The sequence below is a fragment of the Crocuta crocuta genome, unplaced genomic scaffold, assembly GCF_008692635.1.
Source record: "Crocuta crocuta isolate KB4526 unplaced genomic scaffold, BGI_CrCroc_1.0 scaffold343, whole genome shotgun sequence".
Lineage (NCBI taxonomy): Eukaryota > Metazoa > Chordata > Mammalia > Carnivora > Hyaenidae > Crocuta > Crocuta crocuta.
The window spans coordinates 4,313,784-4,333,068 of NW_027532679.1; the positions used below are offsets into that span (position 1 = coordinate 4,313,784).

Consider the following 19,285-nt stretch of genomic DNA (forward strand, 5'->3'; position numbering starts at 1 on the left):
TTTTTCCCTCTTCTTGGTCTTCTTTAGAGCCTTTTATCTTAAATTCTAACTTCAAGTAACAAAATTTGTAAGGAAAATCAACATTCTTTTTTTTAACCTCAAAAAAAATACTGTATACATAATGTGTAGTTAGCACACTGCTACACTCTGGGAATACTACAGTACAGAGCAGCAACAATCCCTGTTAGCATGAAGCTTATAAACTAGGAGGAGAGACAGACAATAAATTATTAGGTTAATAATAATATTTACAATTATAATATTAATTATAATTATGATAAATACTATAAAAATATGGAATGAGGGGCTGCTAGGTGGCTCAGTTAGTTAAGCATTTGACTTCAGCTCAGGTTATGATCTCACAGTTCATGAGTTCAGGGCCCCACACTGGGCTCTGTGCTGACAGCTCTGAGCCTGGAGCCTGCTTTGGATTCTGTGTCTACTTCTCTCTCTGCCCCTCCCCTGCTGCCCCCCTCTCTCTATCTCAAAAATGAATAAAAATGTTCAAAAAAAATTTTTTTAGTATAGAATGATTTTTTTTCACTCTCCATATTTTGTGACTTTGTGATGTGGTGAAATTACAGGACACTAAGGGAGATCTGCTTTCCAGAAGAATAATCAACCGTTAGGCCTTAACGACAGACAGCACCACAGTGTTGAACAGCTTCTTACCACTAGCCTTCTGGGCTGATCTCCTCTAGGACACTAAGAATAGCTCTCCTCAATGCTACTGGAACAACAATCCTACCATAGAAATTAACACCCTCTCAAGGTACCTTAGACCTGTTCTCCTTTGTTTCTGTCTCTCAAGACAGTCCTTCACAATCTTCCCTGTCTAAGCTGACTCATCAATAAGCCCCATCTCAATAAAGACAGCCAGGCCCGGAAAGCCTGTATCCTCCTTTGGCCAGCTGAGTTTGGCTTGCCAGAGCCAGGGCAGTGGCTTTGATGAGGGCTAAACTACTGGTCTCACCAAGCAGCCACTACTGAGCTGTCTCTTCTGAAAGAATCTGGGCATTGTTGAATCCCACACTATACAGATGAACTTTAATAGGGATCAATATTTGAACAAAGATCTCTAAGTTATGAACAACTTCCTGGAATCTCATACTGACAATGTAAACTCTTCATTACTAGTCTCTCAGCAGAGTGAGTCATTCACAATGTAAATAAACAAGATCGAAAGCCAAACAAGAAGAATCCAGAGAAGGAATTATCCAAAATTCCATGAGTCATTTTAGGCCAAAAATTACTCTAATGCAAGGGCCATGAAATTCTAATTTTTAACAGAATTTACTATTTTAAGTCTGAATCAGGGGTGCCTGGGTGGCTCAGTAATTTAAGCATCTGACTCTTGGTATTGGCTCAGGTCATGACCTCACAGTTTCTAAGTTCGAGCCCTGTATCAGACTTAGTGCTGACAGCATGGAGCCTGCTTGGGATTCTCTCTTTCCACCTCTCTCTGCCCCTCCTGCTCTCTCTCTCTCTCGTAAAATAAATAAATAAAATTTTAAAAAACTAAAAAAAAAAAAAAAAAAAGACTGAATCAGATGACTTTTTCAAAAGCAGATACAATTTTTTTTTTTTTTTAGATTTTACTTTTTTTGTGGGGATGGCACACCTGGGTGACTCAGTAGGTTTAAGTATCTGACTCTTGATTTCAGCTCAGGTCATGATCTCCTGGTTCATGGGAAATCATAGTGGTGGAGAGCCTGCTTGGGATTCTCTCTCTCCCTTTCTGCCCCTCCCCACTTGCACATGTTCTCCTTCTCTCTCAAAATAAATAAACTCAAAAAAAAAAAAAAGATTTTATTTTTTTAAAGTAATCTCTACACCCAACCTGGGCCTCAAACTCACAACCCCCAAGATCAAGAGTTGTACACTCCACCAACTGAGCCAGCCAGGTGCCCTCAGTATTTAATTTTTCAATTTAGGAGACTTAAATGGTAAAATTTATTAAGTTGGTAGGAAGCAAGAATCCTTGCCATCTACTTATAACTGAATAAAATCTTTCCTTTCCTAAGCTTTTTTCATTTGTGCAATTTGTGCAATACTGACGATCAATCCTCTGCACTAATAAACTAAACAGTTCGAAATTTACTTCTCTAGTTCCCTATGATAGCCTATTCTCCAGTGACGGAACCTGCTTTGGGGTATAAGGAGTGTGTAAGATACACGTAAAGGGCCTCAAGGATAGCTTGCAATTAGGACAGTACTAACTATAAAGAGAAGCACACAAGTTATAAAGAATAACAAGAAAACCTAGAAGCTTACCAATTTACCAACTGACCTTGTAACAATGTCTTAAGCAACCTCAACAACCTAGGAACAATTTGTACATTCTGGCCACTTAGAGCTTTCAAACAGTGTTTATTCCAAAGGAACCTAATCTACTTCCACAGAGAATAAAGCAGCGAGTCCTCCAAGTTATCTTAGGAAATATGTGCAAACAAAAGGCACTGCACTCAATTTAAGAGATCCCAGCTGGATTTGAGTACCTACTACACCTAAAGCAATATGTTAATAATTGGAAATAGTTCATTTACTCAGCGCTAATTATTTAAATCATCTCTGCCACCCTGCCTCTCTCTTTAGCTTCTTTCTGATGCCCTATTAAAATATTTAGTGTCTGGATCTGATAATGTTCAAAAGAAGAAACATATCAAATACTGAAATGGGTCCATTTTATTCCTGTCAAAATTAAAAGGTGAGTGTATAATGATAAAATTCATTTTAACAATTCCTTTATCTAACAGCAATGATTCTCAACTGAGGAAAATTTTGGTCCCCAGAAGAGCACATTTGGCAATCAGGGGCACTTTTTGGTTTCAGCACTGCTGGGGAGCGGTACTCCGCAATCCAGTGAGCAGAGAGAGGCAGGTTAGCATTCTATAACGCACAAGACTGTCCCCAAAGCAAAGCATGACCTAGCCCAAAATGCTGATAGTTCTGAAATAAAGACAGTTTAAATTAGACAAGCTTTCATGAAATGGGGAGCTGATTATCTACTTTTTCACAAAAATAACTCTTGGTAAGGTTTTACATTTGATACACTTACATACCCAAGACTAGGATGAAAAGGAGTATGCTTTCACTCTTCTGAAATCCATGGGCTCTAATTCAAGTTATATCATACACAAAACTGATATGATGGTTCATAAATCTAACAATAAAATAAAGAATTTAAGAATATTGGAGTTTAAAACTTTTAGAGAAAAACATACAATTGTGATGTAAACCAAGACCATACCTTCATAGGAATGGTCATGTCAGTTATAGTTTTTGTTTTTTTCCCTATAGTTCTGGACAGTTTCCATTTTAAAGTAGGATTGATACTGGAAAATATATTCCTTACATCACTCAAAATGAAAAGCACAGTTTAGTAATTTTAAGAATTAAGGAACTTGAAATTTATCAAATTCTAATAAGTTTAAACAGAATATTAAATGTTCATACTACACCAACTGAGGCCATGGATTTTCAAAAGTTTAGTTCCCCTGAACTAAAAGCTCTATCACTCTAGACATATTCTAAGCAAATTTTTATTCACTTAAGGATAATTAACTTCATTATTTAAGTACATGTCTTAAGGGAAAACAGAAACTCAGCTTTTCAAAACTTATGAAATTTTCAATTTAAGAAATTAGTATTTGCAAATGACTTACTCTATAGCCAGTTTTCAAGTACCAAGTTAATCATTTAAATTATCCAAAGGGGCACCTGGGTGGCTCAGTCAGTTAGGCGTCCAACTTTGGCTCAGGTCATCATCTCACGGTCTGTGGGTTCGAGCCCTGCGTCAGGCTCTGTGCTGACAGCTCAGAGCCTAAAGCCTGTTTGAGATTCTGTGTCTCCCTCTCTCTCTGACCCTCCCCTGCTCACACTGTCTCTCTCCCTCTCTCAGAAATAAATAAAACACTTAAAAAATTTTTTGTTTTAATTATCCAAGTATTGGTTCTCCTTCTTAGACCATACTACATACACTCTGACTTGATATAAGTAAACCAGAGTGAATGGTAAAAAATATTTGCTGTGGGAGCCCGACAGTGACCACAAGAAAGCGTGGTTAGGGACGTGGGGATGTGCCTGCACACGGGGCTCCCTGCCTGGGCTTCCCTGCAAACAGGATGCTCTGCCAGGAGGCCTGCACACAATATCCAAGTTTAATGGTCCGCTCGCATACGAGGGAGCATGCCCTCCTTAGAAGTAAGGAGAAGGCTGGAATTGTGGGCAGGCCTCGTAGTAAACATGTGGTTGCTTCCTCCCTTTGCTCCCCCCTGTCCTTGAAATGTGTTTGGCTACTTGCCCGTAATTGGTAAAGGAATGCATCTTGTAGATTTCAGTTTGTATCCAGTTACCGGGTATAAAATAAACCGCAAGAGGGGCTTGCGTAGAATTGTTCCTCTGGCCGGAGTTGTGTCTGTCTTTTGTGTGTGTCTTGTCCTCTGTGTCATTTCCTCCGCAACATCTGGCGTCCAAACGCGGGGCAGAGGGTGAACGAAGCCGAAAGGGTGAGTACCCCTTGGGGATTGTAGGTCCAAGGCAGGGGAACTTTTGGGAAAATCATGGGGAACTCCCCATCAGCAAAAGCACAATACATGGAGCTAGTCAAAGGACTTCTCCACTCCATCGGGGTAAAGGTATCTAGTCGCTGTTTATCTTGAGTTATTTTGCCTTGTGGAGCAGCATTGTTATGGGTTTAAGTGCCAACCCAAAGTACAATTAAACTTAAAGGAATGGAAGTTAATACAGAAGGAATTACAGCAACAGCATCAGAAGGGTAACATAATCCCTTTGAAATTGTGGACTCTATAGTGCTATCACTCAAGCACTTGCATTGCTTTCTGCAATTAAGGAGTTGGTGGGAAGAGGAAGCCCGAAAGCAGGCTCAAATTAATGAGGGACAGAACCCTCCTGGTCCCCTGGAGGATAAATTGATGGGAGAGGGACAATTTTGAGCCTTGAGAGATCAGGCTCAATTTTCTGACCAGATTTACAGCAGGTGCGCCAGGTATTTCTTAGGGCTTGGCGCCGTGTTGTACCTACTGGCCTCGCTCAGCCTTCTTTTACAAGGACCCAATGAACCCTATACTGATTTTCTTGCTAGATTGCGGGTGGCTGTTGAGTGGGATGTTGGACGTGATGAAATCTCGGAGATACTTTTGCAGACACTTGCTTTTGAAAATGCAAACTCGGAATGTAAACGTGTTTTGGGCCCTTTAAAAGGGCAGGGAGCTTCTATAGCTGAATATATTAGAGCTTGTTCAGGAGTGGGGGGAACTGAACATAATGCTGCTGTTTTTGCTACTGCTTTGGCTCAGGCTATGAAGCCCTCCAAGGGCGGAAATTGTTAAAACAATGCCGGGGACTCAATTGGCTGCGCCTCCCACTCCTCAAGTAACCCCTTTGTTTTCCAACAACCCTTAGAGATGACTGCTACATCAGGAATAGCTAAACCTTTAATGGTGTCAGATTTACGCTCTGCAACTTCAGGGAGTGCGGCTGCTGATTTACCTGCTGATTTACCTCTCGCTGAAAATGTTCTTTTGTCTCCGGTGGCATTTATAAATTAAGGACAAACATATTTGGCCCATTGCCTAAAGGCACCTTTGGCTTAATATTGGGCTGCAGCAGGGCAGCTTTAAGAGGCCTAACCGTAATTCCTGGAGTTATAGACTTTGATTTTGTTGGAAAAATTTTAATTATGGTTTCTACTTCTGTTACACTTTCATTGTTGGCTGGAGAACATATAGCACAAATACTTATCTTATTTTCCTTTTTCTGCTCTTCCTAATCAAAGGTCAGGAGGTTTTGGAAGTATGGGGCAACATATATTTTGGGAAATGCTTATTAAGGATTCTCGCCCCGTTCTTTCCTTGACCATACAGGGAAGGAACTTTGAAGGGTTAATAGACACAGGGGCAGATGTTTCAGTCATTTCCTCTCAACAGTGGCCCCCGGATTGGAACAAAGAAAAAAGCCCTCTAATGCTGACAGGATTGGGCTCCATTGCAGATGTTTGGAAAAGTGCTCGTCCTTTACGATGCCAGTTCCATAATGGAAAAACAGTTTTTGTCACTTTTTATATTGTTAGTATACCTATTAACATATGGGGAAGGGATCTTCTCTCTCCTATGGGGGCTTCTGTAACCATTGCGTCGGAAAACTAGTGGCCACTGCTCAAGTTCCTCGGGCACTCCCATTAAAATGGATAATTAATACTCCTAAATGGGTTGAGCAGTGGCCATTACCAAAAATGAAGCTCGAGGACTTACAGCAATTAGTATCAGAGCTCGAGCACACAATCTGGCCATTGTTCCTGTTGCTACTGACCCAGTAACTTGAAAGTCAGATACTCCTGTTTGGGTACAACAATGGCCCTTCTCAAAAAATAGCAGCAATACACCTTATGGAACAACAGCTTAAAGGACATACCGAGCCTTCCAATAGTCCATGGAATACTCCCATTTTNCATCATAATCAATATTACATAAGTAATGTTACTGTTGCAGTGGAGGGCCTCCCCTTGTGTATCGGAGGACATCCCTTTTGCCTCTCTACAAGAAAGCATAATCATTACTCTTACAATACCTGGGGAGTAACATATAATAATTATCATCCTGCTGTCTTTACTGTACTTGTTTCCACCAGGGGATTCAACACCTCTACGACGCCGCTGAGTCACCAACCTGATACCTTTATACCATTATGCCCTTCTAATTTTTTTTATCCCTTCTCTAGAATCTTTGGAATGGGAAAGATGCCGAGGTCATCGGCCTTTTAAGGTCATGAATTATTCTGGATTTGTTATTGTAGATTGGAGCCCTGATCATGGTCAAATTTTGGAAAAATGGTCTAACAAAACTTTCAAATGGCATCGAATTAATAGTACTTTAATGGGTAACGGTAATGAAACCGTAAAATGGCAGCAATTTGCACTCGTCCCCCTCAGTTGGAATTGTTANTTTGTAAATCATATAACTGGATAAAGGACTTGTATCTAGAACTGAGTTGTATTACAACTACGTAATAACAATAATAATAATAGACAAACCAATTAAACAATTGACAAAGGATCCCAATAAACACTTTTCTAAAAAGATTTACAAATGGTTAATGAACACATGAAAAGATCCTCAATATCATTAGCCATCAGGGAAGTACAAATCAAAACCACGATGAAATAATCACTTCACACTCACTATGATGGCTATACGAAAAATGAGAGATGTCAACAAGTGTTGGCAAGGATGTGAGAAACTGGAACCCTTACACACTACTGGGAGAAATGTAAAATACTGCAGCCACTTCAGAAAATTAGTATGGCGGCTCCTCAAAAGGTTAAACCCAATTCTACCAAAAGAAAGCATATCCACAAAAACTACTCATAATACTCATAGCACTATTCATAATAGCCAAAAAGTGGTAAGAACTCAAGTGCCCATGATGGATGGATAAATAAACAAACTGTAATCATTCATACAAGAGAATAGGATTTGGACAGAAAAAGTACTGATACAATTGTTACACCATGGATGAAAACATGCTAAATGAAAGAAGCCAGGTACAAAGTACCACATACCGTATGTCTATATGAAATGTCCAGAATAGGAGAATCCACAGAGACAGAAAATAAACTCACAGCTGCCTAGGACAGGGGAGGAAGGGAATTAATGGAAAATGGAGAGTGACTGCTGACTGGTACACGGTTTCTTTCTGGAGTGATAAAAATGTTCTAAAATCAAATGTGGTGATGGGTCTGTGTAATTCTGTGAATGTACTAAAACCACTGAGCTGTATCCCTTAAATAGGTATGTGAATTATATCTCAATAAAGCTGTTATTTTTTTTTAAAAAGTAGCTATTAAGTTGCCACATGAAACATGAATTATGTTTTTTAAAACTAAAAACTTCAACTTTAATATTTTATGAGGGGAATATGTTCAAACCTCAATATTTATAAATGTGACATATTATGAATAATTAATTCAAGGATAACACATCTTTACCAACCTTCTGTGAGACAGTACCATGTAGTAAAATTTATACTAAGGAAAGAAATACTAAAATAGGTCATTTCTTAAAATTTGTTAATTTGCTATCAAAACTAACTCAATTAGATAGGCATTATCTTTATAGATTCAAAGACACAACTTGTCAAGGTAACATATTTACTAAGCAGGGAACTAGTTCATACACAGTCTGACTCTAAAACTCATTTTCTTTCCACTAACCATGCTGCTGCCCTAGGTGGACTAAAGTGGCAATTAGAAAACCTACATTCAGATTAAAGTCCGAGATTATTCCTTCTCAGCTATTCACCCACTTCAGTTTTTTCTTTTATAAATCCCAAAAGATTGCCATAAGAATCAAAATGAAGATCAGGAAATGTTTTTGTATCTTATGCATGTTACTATAAAATCCTATTATAATTATTTTTACTATTTTAAAACAAGTTTAATTTTCTAATAGTAAAAACAAACTTTAAACATTAGAAAAAAAAATTCCCATTAGCTAAAAGTCAAACATTAAAACTGCCACCAGAAGAATGGTCAGAAAAAGGCTTTCCTTTGCCCCTGACATGGTCAGGCTCCCCTTTATCCTTAAATAACAAAATTTTGACCTCTAAAAAAGCCTGGATGGTAACATGGTGTGTAAAAGCTACATGCTTTCATCTATCACTACGCCACTAAACCATATGGAAACCAAAAAAGCATGAGGGAAAGGGCAGTATCATTGTTTTCTCACCCAGAATTATAACTAATACAGTTCTACCTTCAACTTCAGAATTTTGATGATTATTCAAAGAAATCACATAAACTCTAAAAGGCTATCATTATATAGCTATACCATGAAATACAGATTTAAAAAGTCTTTTTTAAAAGAATGACACAGGAAAATGCTCATAAAACATAGTTACATAATAAAAATAAGACACAAGAATGTTAGTTAAAATTCATTAAGCACTACACACAAAAAGCAAAGAATTCAATTAAAAATGGGCAGAAGACATGAATAATCACTTCTCCAACAAAGACATCCAGATGGCCAACAGACAAATGGAAAGATGCTCAACATCACTCACTAGAAAGGAAATACAAATCAAAACTACAGTGAGGTGTTACTTCACATCTGTCAGAATGGCTAAAATCAAAAACACAAGGAACATCAAGTGTTGGCAAGGATGTGGAATAAAGGAACCCTCCTGTACTACTGGTAGAGCTGCAAACTAGTAAAGCCACTATGGAAGACAGTATGAAGGTTCCTCAAAAAAGTTAAAAACAGAACTATCTTATGACCCAGCAACTGCACTACTAGGAATTTATCCAAAGGATACAAAAATGCTGATTCGAAGGGGCACACACACCCCAATGTTTATAGCAGTGCTATCAACAATAGCCAAATTATGTAAAGAGCTCAAATGTCCATCAACTGATGAATGGATTAAGAAGATGTAGTATATATATGCAATGAAATGATACTCAGCAATGAAAAAGAATGAAATCTTGCCATCTGCAACAACATGGATGGAAGTGGAGGATATAATGCTAAGCGAAGTAAGTCAGAGAAAGATATATGATTTCACTCATATGTGGAATCTGAGAAATTTAACAGATGAACACAGGGGAAGGGAAGGAAAAATAAGATAAAAACAGAGAAGGAGGCAAACCATAAGAGACTCTTAAATACACAGAACTGAGGGTTGAGGGGGGTAGGGGGGTAGGGAGGTGGGGGCTGGAATAAATGGGTGATGGGCATTAGGAGGACACTTTTCAGGATGAGCACTGGGTGTCATATGTACGAAATGAATCACTGGGTTCTACTCCTGAAGTAAGGACTACACTGTATGTTAACTAACTTGAGAATTAAAAAAAAAAAAAGCGATCCATAAAGATTCAGAAACTTTAGGCAACTGAGATTTCACTCCAACTGATGAATCTGAAAGATCTTATAGTTGATACCTTAATTGGAAATCCAGGAAAGGATTCTTCATAAATTAAAGAAAAAAATCAGTTCTTCAAAAAAAAGAAAAAAAACAAAAAAGTTGAAAATAGAACTACCCTGGAGCACCTGGGTGGCTCAGTGGGTCAAGCCTCCAACTTTGGCTCAGGTCATCATCTCACAGTTCACGAGTTCGAGCCCGGCATTGGGCTTTGTGCTGACAGCTCAGAGCCTGGAGTCTGCTTCAGATACTGTGTCTCCCTCTCTCTACCCCTCCCCTACTCACACTCTGTCTCACTCAAAAATAAACATTAAAGAAAAACTGAACTTCCCTACAATCCTGCAATCCCACTACTGGGTATTTACCCAAAGAATACAAAAACCCTAATTCGAAAGGATATATGCACCCCTATGTTTACTGCAGCATTATTCACAACAGCCAAATTATGGAAGCAGCCCAAGTGTCACAAATGAATGGATATAAAAGATGTGGTATATATACACTTATACGTGTGTATACACACACACACACATATGCAGTGGAATATTATTCAGCCACAAAAAAAAAGAATGATCTTGCCATTTGCAACAATATGGATGGAGCTAGAGAATATAATGCTAAGTGAAATAAGTCAGAGAAAGACAGATCCATGACTTCATTCATATGTGGAATTTAAGAAAACAAAACAAAGGAAAGAAAAAAAGAGTGTCAAACCAAGAAACAACTCTTAACTACAGAGAACAAACTGATGGTTACCAGAGGGGAGGCTTGTGGGGGGAGGGGTGAAATAGGTGAAAGGGATTAAGAGCTCCCTGATGATGAGCACTGAGTACTGTATAGAAATGTTGAGTCACTATACTGTGCACCTGGAACTAACATAACACGATGTTAACTATACTGCAGTTAAAATAAAAAACTTTAAAAAAGGAAAAAAAAAATTCACTGAGCACTTATATGTCAGAAATCATGCTAAGAGCTTTACATGCCTTACCTTACTGAACCTTTATGATAGCCCTGTAAGATATTATCACCATTTTACAGGTTAGGAAATGGAGACCTATCTTTCTGATAAGTGACATTGATGTTACAGAGTAGTAAATAAGGAACATGGAATTTGAAACTCTCCAATCACCTGTCCACTTACCCAAAAGATACAGCACTCTTAGGTGGCCAAACACTCATCTACACACAAAAATGATGACTTAGTAAACCCTATACACTCTAACAACTCCATTATACTCTACAGACACCATTTTTGCTTAAAAATGAATAAAGGTAGGGCACCTGAGTAGCTCAGTCATTAAGTATCTTCAGCTCAGATCATGATCTCAAGGTTTATGTGTTCGAGTCTCATATCAGCTGAACTCAAGCCCCACATCAGGTGAGCACGAGCCTCGCCTTGGATAAAATACCAGCCCTGCTTCAGGTGAGCCACTCTTCTCTCTCTCTCTCCCTCTTGTGGGATTCTCTCTCTCCCTCTGCCCCTCACTCACTTGTGTCCTCTCTCTCTTCCAAAAAAAAAAAGAATAAAAATAGAGAAATGTTTCTAACTTGAACTTGAGCTCAGATTCAGAGGTGTCCTGGGTAAGGCCATAGGAATAGACTGTGTCAAGGTTTGAGGCTGGTGGTAATGCAGTGGAAGTACACTCCGTTGTCTATGTTAATACTGGCCCCTTGACTCCTCTTCTTGGCTATGTGGATAAAGATGCTACAAACCTAATCATGTTTCCATGAAGGAGTCCAAGACACAGGGACACACTTGTGTGACACAAAATTAGAAAACTCATGTCTTCACTTTAGGAGTAAAACACAGCTCAACTTGAACCACTGTTAGGATTACAAGAAATGCAGCAATACAGCTCCAGTTTTGTAACTGACACCTAAGGACATACCCTGGGCACAGATAATGGCAGTTAGAGAGTAAAACACCACCTTCCAGGTACCATTTTGAGCAAAGAAAACTGACCAGACAGGAACAGAGAAGAGAAATGTGAGAAGACAGAGTGTCTACAAAACACTCTGGGGCCTTTAAGAAATAACCAGATGAAATTTTAAGGATGGGTCAAGAATCAGTGGCTATCGGGGCGCCTGGGTGGCTTAGTCGGTTAAGCGTCCGACTTTCGCTTAGGTCATGATCTCGCGGTTCGTGGGTTCAGGCCCCGCGTCGGGCTCTGTGCTGACTGCCAGCTCAGAGCCTGGAGCCTGTTTCAGTCTGTGACTCCCTCTCTCTTTGACCCTCCCCTGCTCATGCTGTCTCTCTCTGTCTCCTAGAAATAAATAAAAACATTAAAAAAAAAAAAATTAAAAAAAAAAGAAAAAGAGAAAAAAAAGAAAAAAAAAAGAATCAGTGGCTATTGTTATTTTCACTCTTTTTGTATTCAAGAAAGTGGTAAAAATTAAAAGGTATTAAGAAAATTGGAAGGAGGGGCGCCTGGGTGGCTTAGTCAGTTAAGCGTCTGACTTTTGCTTAGGTCATGATCTCGCGGTTCGTGGGTTCAAGCCCCGCGTCGGGCTCTGACTGCCGGCTCAGAGCCTGGAGCCTGTTTCAGTCTGCGACTCCCTCTCTCTCTGACCCTCCCCTGCTCATGCTGTCTCTCTCTCTCCTAGAAATAAATAAAACATTAAAAAAAAAAAAAGAAAGAAAATTGGAAGGAAATGCCAGATTTTAATAGGTCTATCTCTGGGTGGTATGATTACAGGTAATTGTTACTGCCTTTAAACTTTCTGTATTTCCCAAAACTCATCTCCAATGAACAGTATTATTTTATAATCAGAGAGTAAAAAAGGTTTCTAAGTCAACCATTCAATTCTAATAATATAAAAATGCTATTTCTAAGGTTAATTTTTAAGCCAACACCAAAATATGTGTTTCAGACTTCTAGACAACTACTTATTATATATGCAAAGTAACTGTCCCTCTTCTTAGGATTGGGAATATATTTCATTTTGGTTATACATTTCAATCCAAACAAAAGAAATCATACCTTCCAAATTTATTTACACCCCCACCATTACATTTACCGTGTGGCTTTTGGTGCACCTGTATTTTAACATTCCATTCCAAAGTAGGAAGTTCATTTTCACTGGCAGACCAGAGTCTTAAAATTTAGGACTAGCAGACCCAGACAAACACAATATTGCTAAAGATACAGAAGTTTTGAGCTATATCATGAACCTCATCAGATAATTTATATAAACCATCCATTATATACATAGTTGCATCTTATGCCAATTCTCATGCATCATAAACTTGATTCCCTAAAATGATGAAAATAATCAAGTCCATACTTGTTAAAATGTTCTACAGCCTATTTTTGGAAATTCTTATCTTAGGTGATATAGAAAAGCTCAAGAATACCTCTGCAAACATAATCTTAAGGTCCATTTCATAGTAAGACTGTTTTCAAAAGCAGAAATAAAATTTGAGGCATAACCCCAGCTATTATTTCTATAAAATAATACTTCCTTAAAAAACAAATATCAAAAACCCTGTTTTGGATACTTAGCAAAGCCTCCGTTTATTAACAGTGTTCATGAAAAGTATTTTATTGGTAATGAAAAACTTTTTATATTCAGTCATACATTTCAAAATTGAGGTCACATTCTTACCTGGAGATTTGATGTCCAGCATAGAGGAGCAGGGCAGTCAAAAAATACAGGTAAAGCTGAACCAGATGCTGCCTGGGCAAGGTAAGTAGCACAACACTTAAAATATAACCTGTAGCAGAAATAAAGAGAGATTATAAATAAAACACAATTCTAATTTAGTCTTCCAATTAATTACACTAATAAAAAGAGCCTGAAGTCAATTACTTTCCAATTAAGTTTCAACAACTGTGAGGTTTTTTTTTTCTTCATACCAAAATAAGTTTAATACAGTAAAAATCACTATGGACTTTTTGTTGAAAATAAAGCATTTTTCACTTTTTTAGGTAGCCTTCTCTAATTTACAATCAAATATACCACACAAAGGTACAACAAGACTCCTCTCATTATCTTGAGGTCTACTTATTCGTTCTACACCAATTCTCCATCCTCTAGTCCCAGAGGAAACACTGCTTAATGTTCCTCTCTAAAGCTGCCTCTTCCACTTGACTCAAGATCTTATTTCTTTAACTCCTAAAGACCCTCTACCTCCTACATCTTCAATCATCCCCCTAACACCAGTGCTCACCTCTCTCTTCAAAGGGCTTAAGGGCTCTTCTTCCAATCGTGAAAAACTCTTCATGCTGATTTTTCCTATTATCTAAATGTTATAAACTATGTGTACCAATGCCTCCATTCTCTAACCATCCGTTACTCCCTCTTTATCATTTACGATCTACAAACGCTCTATGAACCTTCTTTACCCTTCACTCTAAAAAAACCTCCGAAGTCAACAACTGCCTACTTGTCAAATCTAAAACACCCTGCTTATCGTTGTCCCGGCAACCACCTTCAAAACTGGCTCTGTGGCATAGATTTCCTTATAACCTCAAACTACTCCTCCACTTTCTTTTTACTTCCTCAAATGAACAAAGGAAATTTAGTCCCCAAACAACTGCTGTTCTCTCTACAAAGCATCTAGCTCAAAACGGTTTTTGTTGTTGCTTCAAATATACCATTCTAAATGTATGTTATCAACAGAGTTACTGAGAACCTGTGTACTGCACANAAAAAAAAAAAGGCAATCATTTCTTCTAAGCAGGTATCTCATATCTCACAATGCCTGGGATATAATCCACTTAAATGTTCTCATATACAAATACAAACTGAGCACCCCTCCTCCTCCCTCAACAGGCTGGCTCACCCTGTTTCTCTCCTAAATCCCATTCACTCTGACTCAAACCTGTCATCTTTCTGTCATCACCAAGTCCTGCTGTCCCAGTGTCTCATGTCACCATTCCTTTCCAGTCCCTATGCCCCATATCCCAGTCCCCTCTTAATATAATAGTATACTAATAGCAATTCTTCTGTCTCTTTCCATCCTCATCCATCCTACACTTCAGTACAAAGCCATCACTTACATCTACACAACTCTCTTGCTTAAAAACCTGCAAAAGTTCTTAACTTCTCAGTCTGATAGTGTAGGTCTTGGAAAATCTGGTTCTAGTCTAATCTTCTGTAACTATTTTCTATTTATTAGTGAGTCTTTATTACAGTACAGATATCCATTCTTAGTACCCAATGCACCTCTTATGCTTAAAGCTAAGGAGACAGGAGCACTATGCTAGAGACTAAAGAGGTAGAATTCAGATTTCCCACACACCCTAACTTTAAGAACAATCCAGCAGAAACGAGACAGAAGTATTTCTATTAGCTTTTAATTTCTTAAAATAATTTCCCCAATTTATTTTGCTAATCCCTATCTCAAAGGACTTTACAGGTATTTAAAAAGGATGCTTACTATATTTAGCAAGCAGGTTTAGCATTTGTGGCTGAAGATTTTTTAATCCATCTATTGCATAAAACCTCTCCTTAAGTTCTCTTTTAATGAACTATCATTTTCCTTTCCAGATCTTATCTTTCCCTTTTCATACACATCTCATAAAACAGCTGCCAAATCCTCCAGACTGAACATATTGATTTCATTCGTTCTTTCAATTATCCACTCAACCAATTTTTACATATAAAGTGTGACTTACACGCATTTCTAAGAGTTTGGTTTTTTTAATGTTTTATTTATTTCTGAGAGAGAGAGACAGCATGAGCAGGGGAGGGTCAGAGAGAGAGGGAGACACAGAATCTGAAACAGGCTCCAGGCTCTGAGTTAGCTGTCAGCACGGAGCCCGACGTGGGGCTCGAACCCACGAACCATGAGATCATGACCTGAGCCAAAGTCGGATGCCTAACCGACTGAGCCACCCAGGCGCTCCCTATATGCATTTCTAGACATTAAAGATCCAAAGAATAAAGTAATTGTAGTCTAGTGAACAAATAAACATGGACAAAAGTATGATACAATACGGTGCTATCATAAACAAATATTAGAAGGGCTTTTATTAAGTGATTTAAGTTTGATCTGAACTGAGGACGGTGAATAGATCTTTATCAGGCTAAGAAAAAGAAAAACATTCTAGGAAAAGAGAATAGCAGACATGAAAACCATAAAAAGACAAAGGATGTTTTCAGGAGACCATAAACTCTGGAGGATAGACTAAAATTTGGTGTAAATAAAAAAAGTACTGGGAGATGATGCTGATAGAACTGGTGGCTAACACCTCAATATAAAGCCTTGTATACACTAATAAGGAGTTTAGACTGGACCAACATTTCTCAAATCCTTTAGATACACTTTAAGTGAGGTAAGAAAACAAAAAACAAAACAAAAACCTTATGGCCCAACTATCCCCCGCCTTTTTCACATTCCAGTGGAATGCAAATATGCATCACTATTCATTCTAAAAAATTACAACAAACTTAACTGATGATGATGAAGATAACCCAACAGTAATTTATAATTAAAATGCAAGACAAGCAGCATTTAATAATGATAACCTACCTAAAATAACATTAATGAATATTCCTAACAAAATGCAGGGAGGATTTCTATTATTTGAAAGTTATTTTAGTGGGGGGAGGGGAAACAAGGACCTAGAATAAATCAGCAGCTTTGGTATGGAGTTGGCAGGGTCAGCTATGAGAAACATATTTAAAGAAGTCTTAGTAGTGATCTATGAGTGAGTGACTGAGAACAAGGAAGTGAAAATGGTTCTGATGGTTCTAGCTTGGGTAATCAAGAGGATAGTTTTGCTATTAAGATACGAAACAAGAGAAAGAGAAGGTCTGAGGTAAAGATGAGTTCATGACCATAAACCGAAGTGTCTACAGAACACTTAAGGTGGTGATGTCTAACAACAGTTAGAAATCCATTAGGACCCGGCACTAGCTAGGTGCTAGGAATAGCCCCATTCTTACCTTCAAGGAATTCACAATCTAGTTAGGAAGACAGATGAGCCTAAGGACCCTTGGAATACAGCACAGTAAGTGCTATGGTAGAGGTATGAACTGGATGCCATGAGATCACAAAGGAAGAACACTAACCTCAGACAAACGTGGTCAAAAAAGCAATGGAAAGTGGAAATAGGGATATGCAGCCAAACTATGTGAGATCATGCAAACAACAAAAGATGAAAATTAAACACAAATTCTGGGCTGTATCAACACTTAAGAAGTCTAAACAAAAAACATAGCAAAAGAGTCAAGAAGGAATGGTCAGAAAGTTAGAAGAATCTAATTAAGAGGAAGTAGTCAACAACTTCATAAATATGAGATGGTCTGCAGACTGAGGACACAAATGAAGCTTGAGTTTTACATTTTAGATCACTCATGATTTTAGTGATTGCAATTTCAATGGACTTGTTCTCATAGCCACTCTTTGCTTTCTACCTTCGACAATGCTAATTCTGGCTCTCATTACCTCTGGCCTAAAATCCTAACTGGTCTTCGTAACTCCAGATTCTCCCCTCCCCAATCCAGTGGCCTGTACAACACTGCCTAATCAATCTTCTTAAAATGCAGTTCACCTGCTTTAAATCCTTCAGTGACACTTCACTACCTACTGAATTACGCATAATACCTAATATATGTATTCAGGTCTTTTCACAAATTCCCCCATTCTACCTTTTCAACATTATTTCTATTTCCCTTTTTATATCCTATACTTTGCAAAAACAGTTCTATAATTAGCATTCCAATCATATTTAAACATTCACTTATTTTTGCTTTTCTCAGACCCCACACTGGAAAGCTTCTCAATTTGAAGGTACAATTATATTCCATAAACATGAACTTTACCACTCCTTACCTTGATTTTTAAGCTCTTAATAACAATAAAAGGATAATAAGGGAGGTCACAATAGCAATAAAAGGGACAAAATACCTAGGAATGAACTTAACAATAAATGCCCAAGACCTATATAATAAAAACTTTAAAACACTCCAAAAGGACTCAAAAAAAAAAACAAAAACAAAAAAAAAAAACAACCTGGAACAAAGTGAGGCTTTCTGTATTCATACATAGAGAAGAGTTAACATCTTTTAAGCTATCGCTTCATCCTAACTTAAATTAAGTACCTAAAATTCATATAGCCAACAATATCAGAAAAACTCTGAGAAATAAAAAACAATGAAGGGACTAAGTCTAGATAGTAAAATATAGTCTAAATATTCTTTAAGACCACACACTTAAAAAACAGGAAAAAATACCAGAAATGGAACAAAATGTATGGGAGAATTTAATATATAATGATTAGTCTGGAAAAGCTGGACTATTTAATAAATATATGGAAACTACCAATCTGGGGGGAAAAAATTATACCTATAACATATTGTACATGCAGATAAATCCTAAGTGGAGCAAAGATGTAAATGTAAAAACTGAAACAAAAATAATGGAGTAAAATATGATAGAGAAGCCTTTTCTGAGTCAAAATTCTAAGTTATAAAAGAAAAAACAATAGGGGCACCTGGGTGTCTCAGTTGGTTAAGCGTCCGACTTTGGCTCAGGTCGTGAGTCTGAGCTCCCACATTGGACTGTCTGCTGAGGGTCCTCTATTCCCCCCTCTCTCTACCCCTCCCCAGCTCATTCTCTCTCGCTCTCTAACTAAATTAATAAACTTAAAAAAAAAAGAAAGAAAAAAGAAATTCAATCTCATTAATAACAATTTCTGCATATGAAAAAAATTATAAGCCAAAATCAAGACAACCAAAACTGAAAAAAGTAATTTCAACTCATCATAAAGGGTTAATTTCCCTAATGTATACCAAACTCCCACAAATTGGCAAGAAAAGGCTGAAATCCAGAGGAGGCCAGCCTAACTACTCTCTGTTGGTGCTGTGTCTCCCTTCGGTAGGAGCTGCAGCCCCAGTAAAGCCTTGCCTGTGCCTCTGGGGGGAAAAAAAGGGAGGGGGATGCTAAAACCCCACAGAAAGTGGGCAGAGGACATGATCTGACAACTCACAGAAGAGGAAACAGGTTTTCCATAAACATGAGAATACAATCTTACAGTAAGAGAAATACAAATAAAAAACTATGTTAAAAAAAAAAACACATCCATTTTCTACCTACTGGAATAGCCAAATGTAAGAATTTGATAATACTGTTTTGATAAGGATGTAAGACTGCAGGAACTCTCAACCATTGTCTGTAAAATCCCACAGAGAGTAGTATAGATCCTTATTACAAACATATATACTCTTTAATGCAACAACTTAATTTCTAGTAATTTATCTCAAGGCTATATTTGTATCTATCAAAATTATGGCCGTATAAAATTATTTAGTGCAACACTGAATAAAACAGCAGAAGAAACAGAAGTGTTCACCAACAGAGCATTAATTCTATGGTATGGCCATACAAGGATAC

The 19,285-nt window shown here is 37.9% G+C and overlaps 1 protein-coding gene across 2 annotated transcripts in view; it reads right to left on the reverse strand.

Moving 5' to 3' along the window:
• The window catches only part of RNF145 (ring finger protein 145), a 57,701-nt gene that overhangs the window by 31,975 nt on the left and 6,441 nt on the right, over positions 1 to 19,285 (reverse strand). For both annotated transcript variants that reach the window (XM_077780788.1, XM_077780789.1), the window contains exon 3: positions 13,549 to 13,657. In XM_077780788.1, the coding sequence (XP_077636914.1) occupies positions 13,549 to 13,657 (109 nt within the window). The remainder of the gene's footprint in view (positions 1 to 13,548; positions 13,658 to 19,285) is intronic.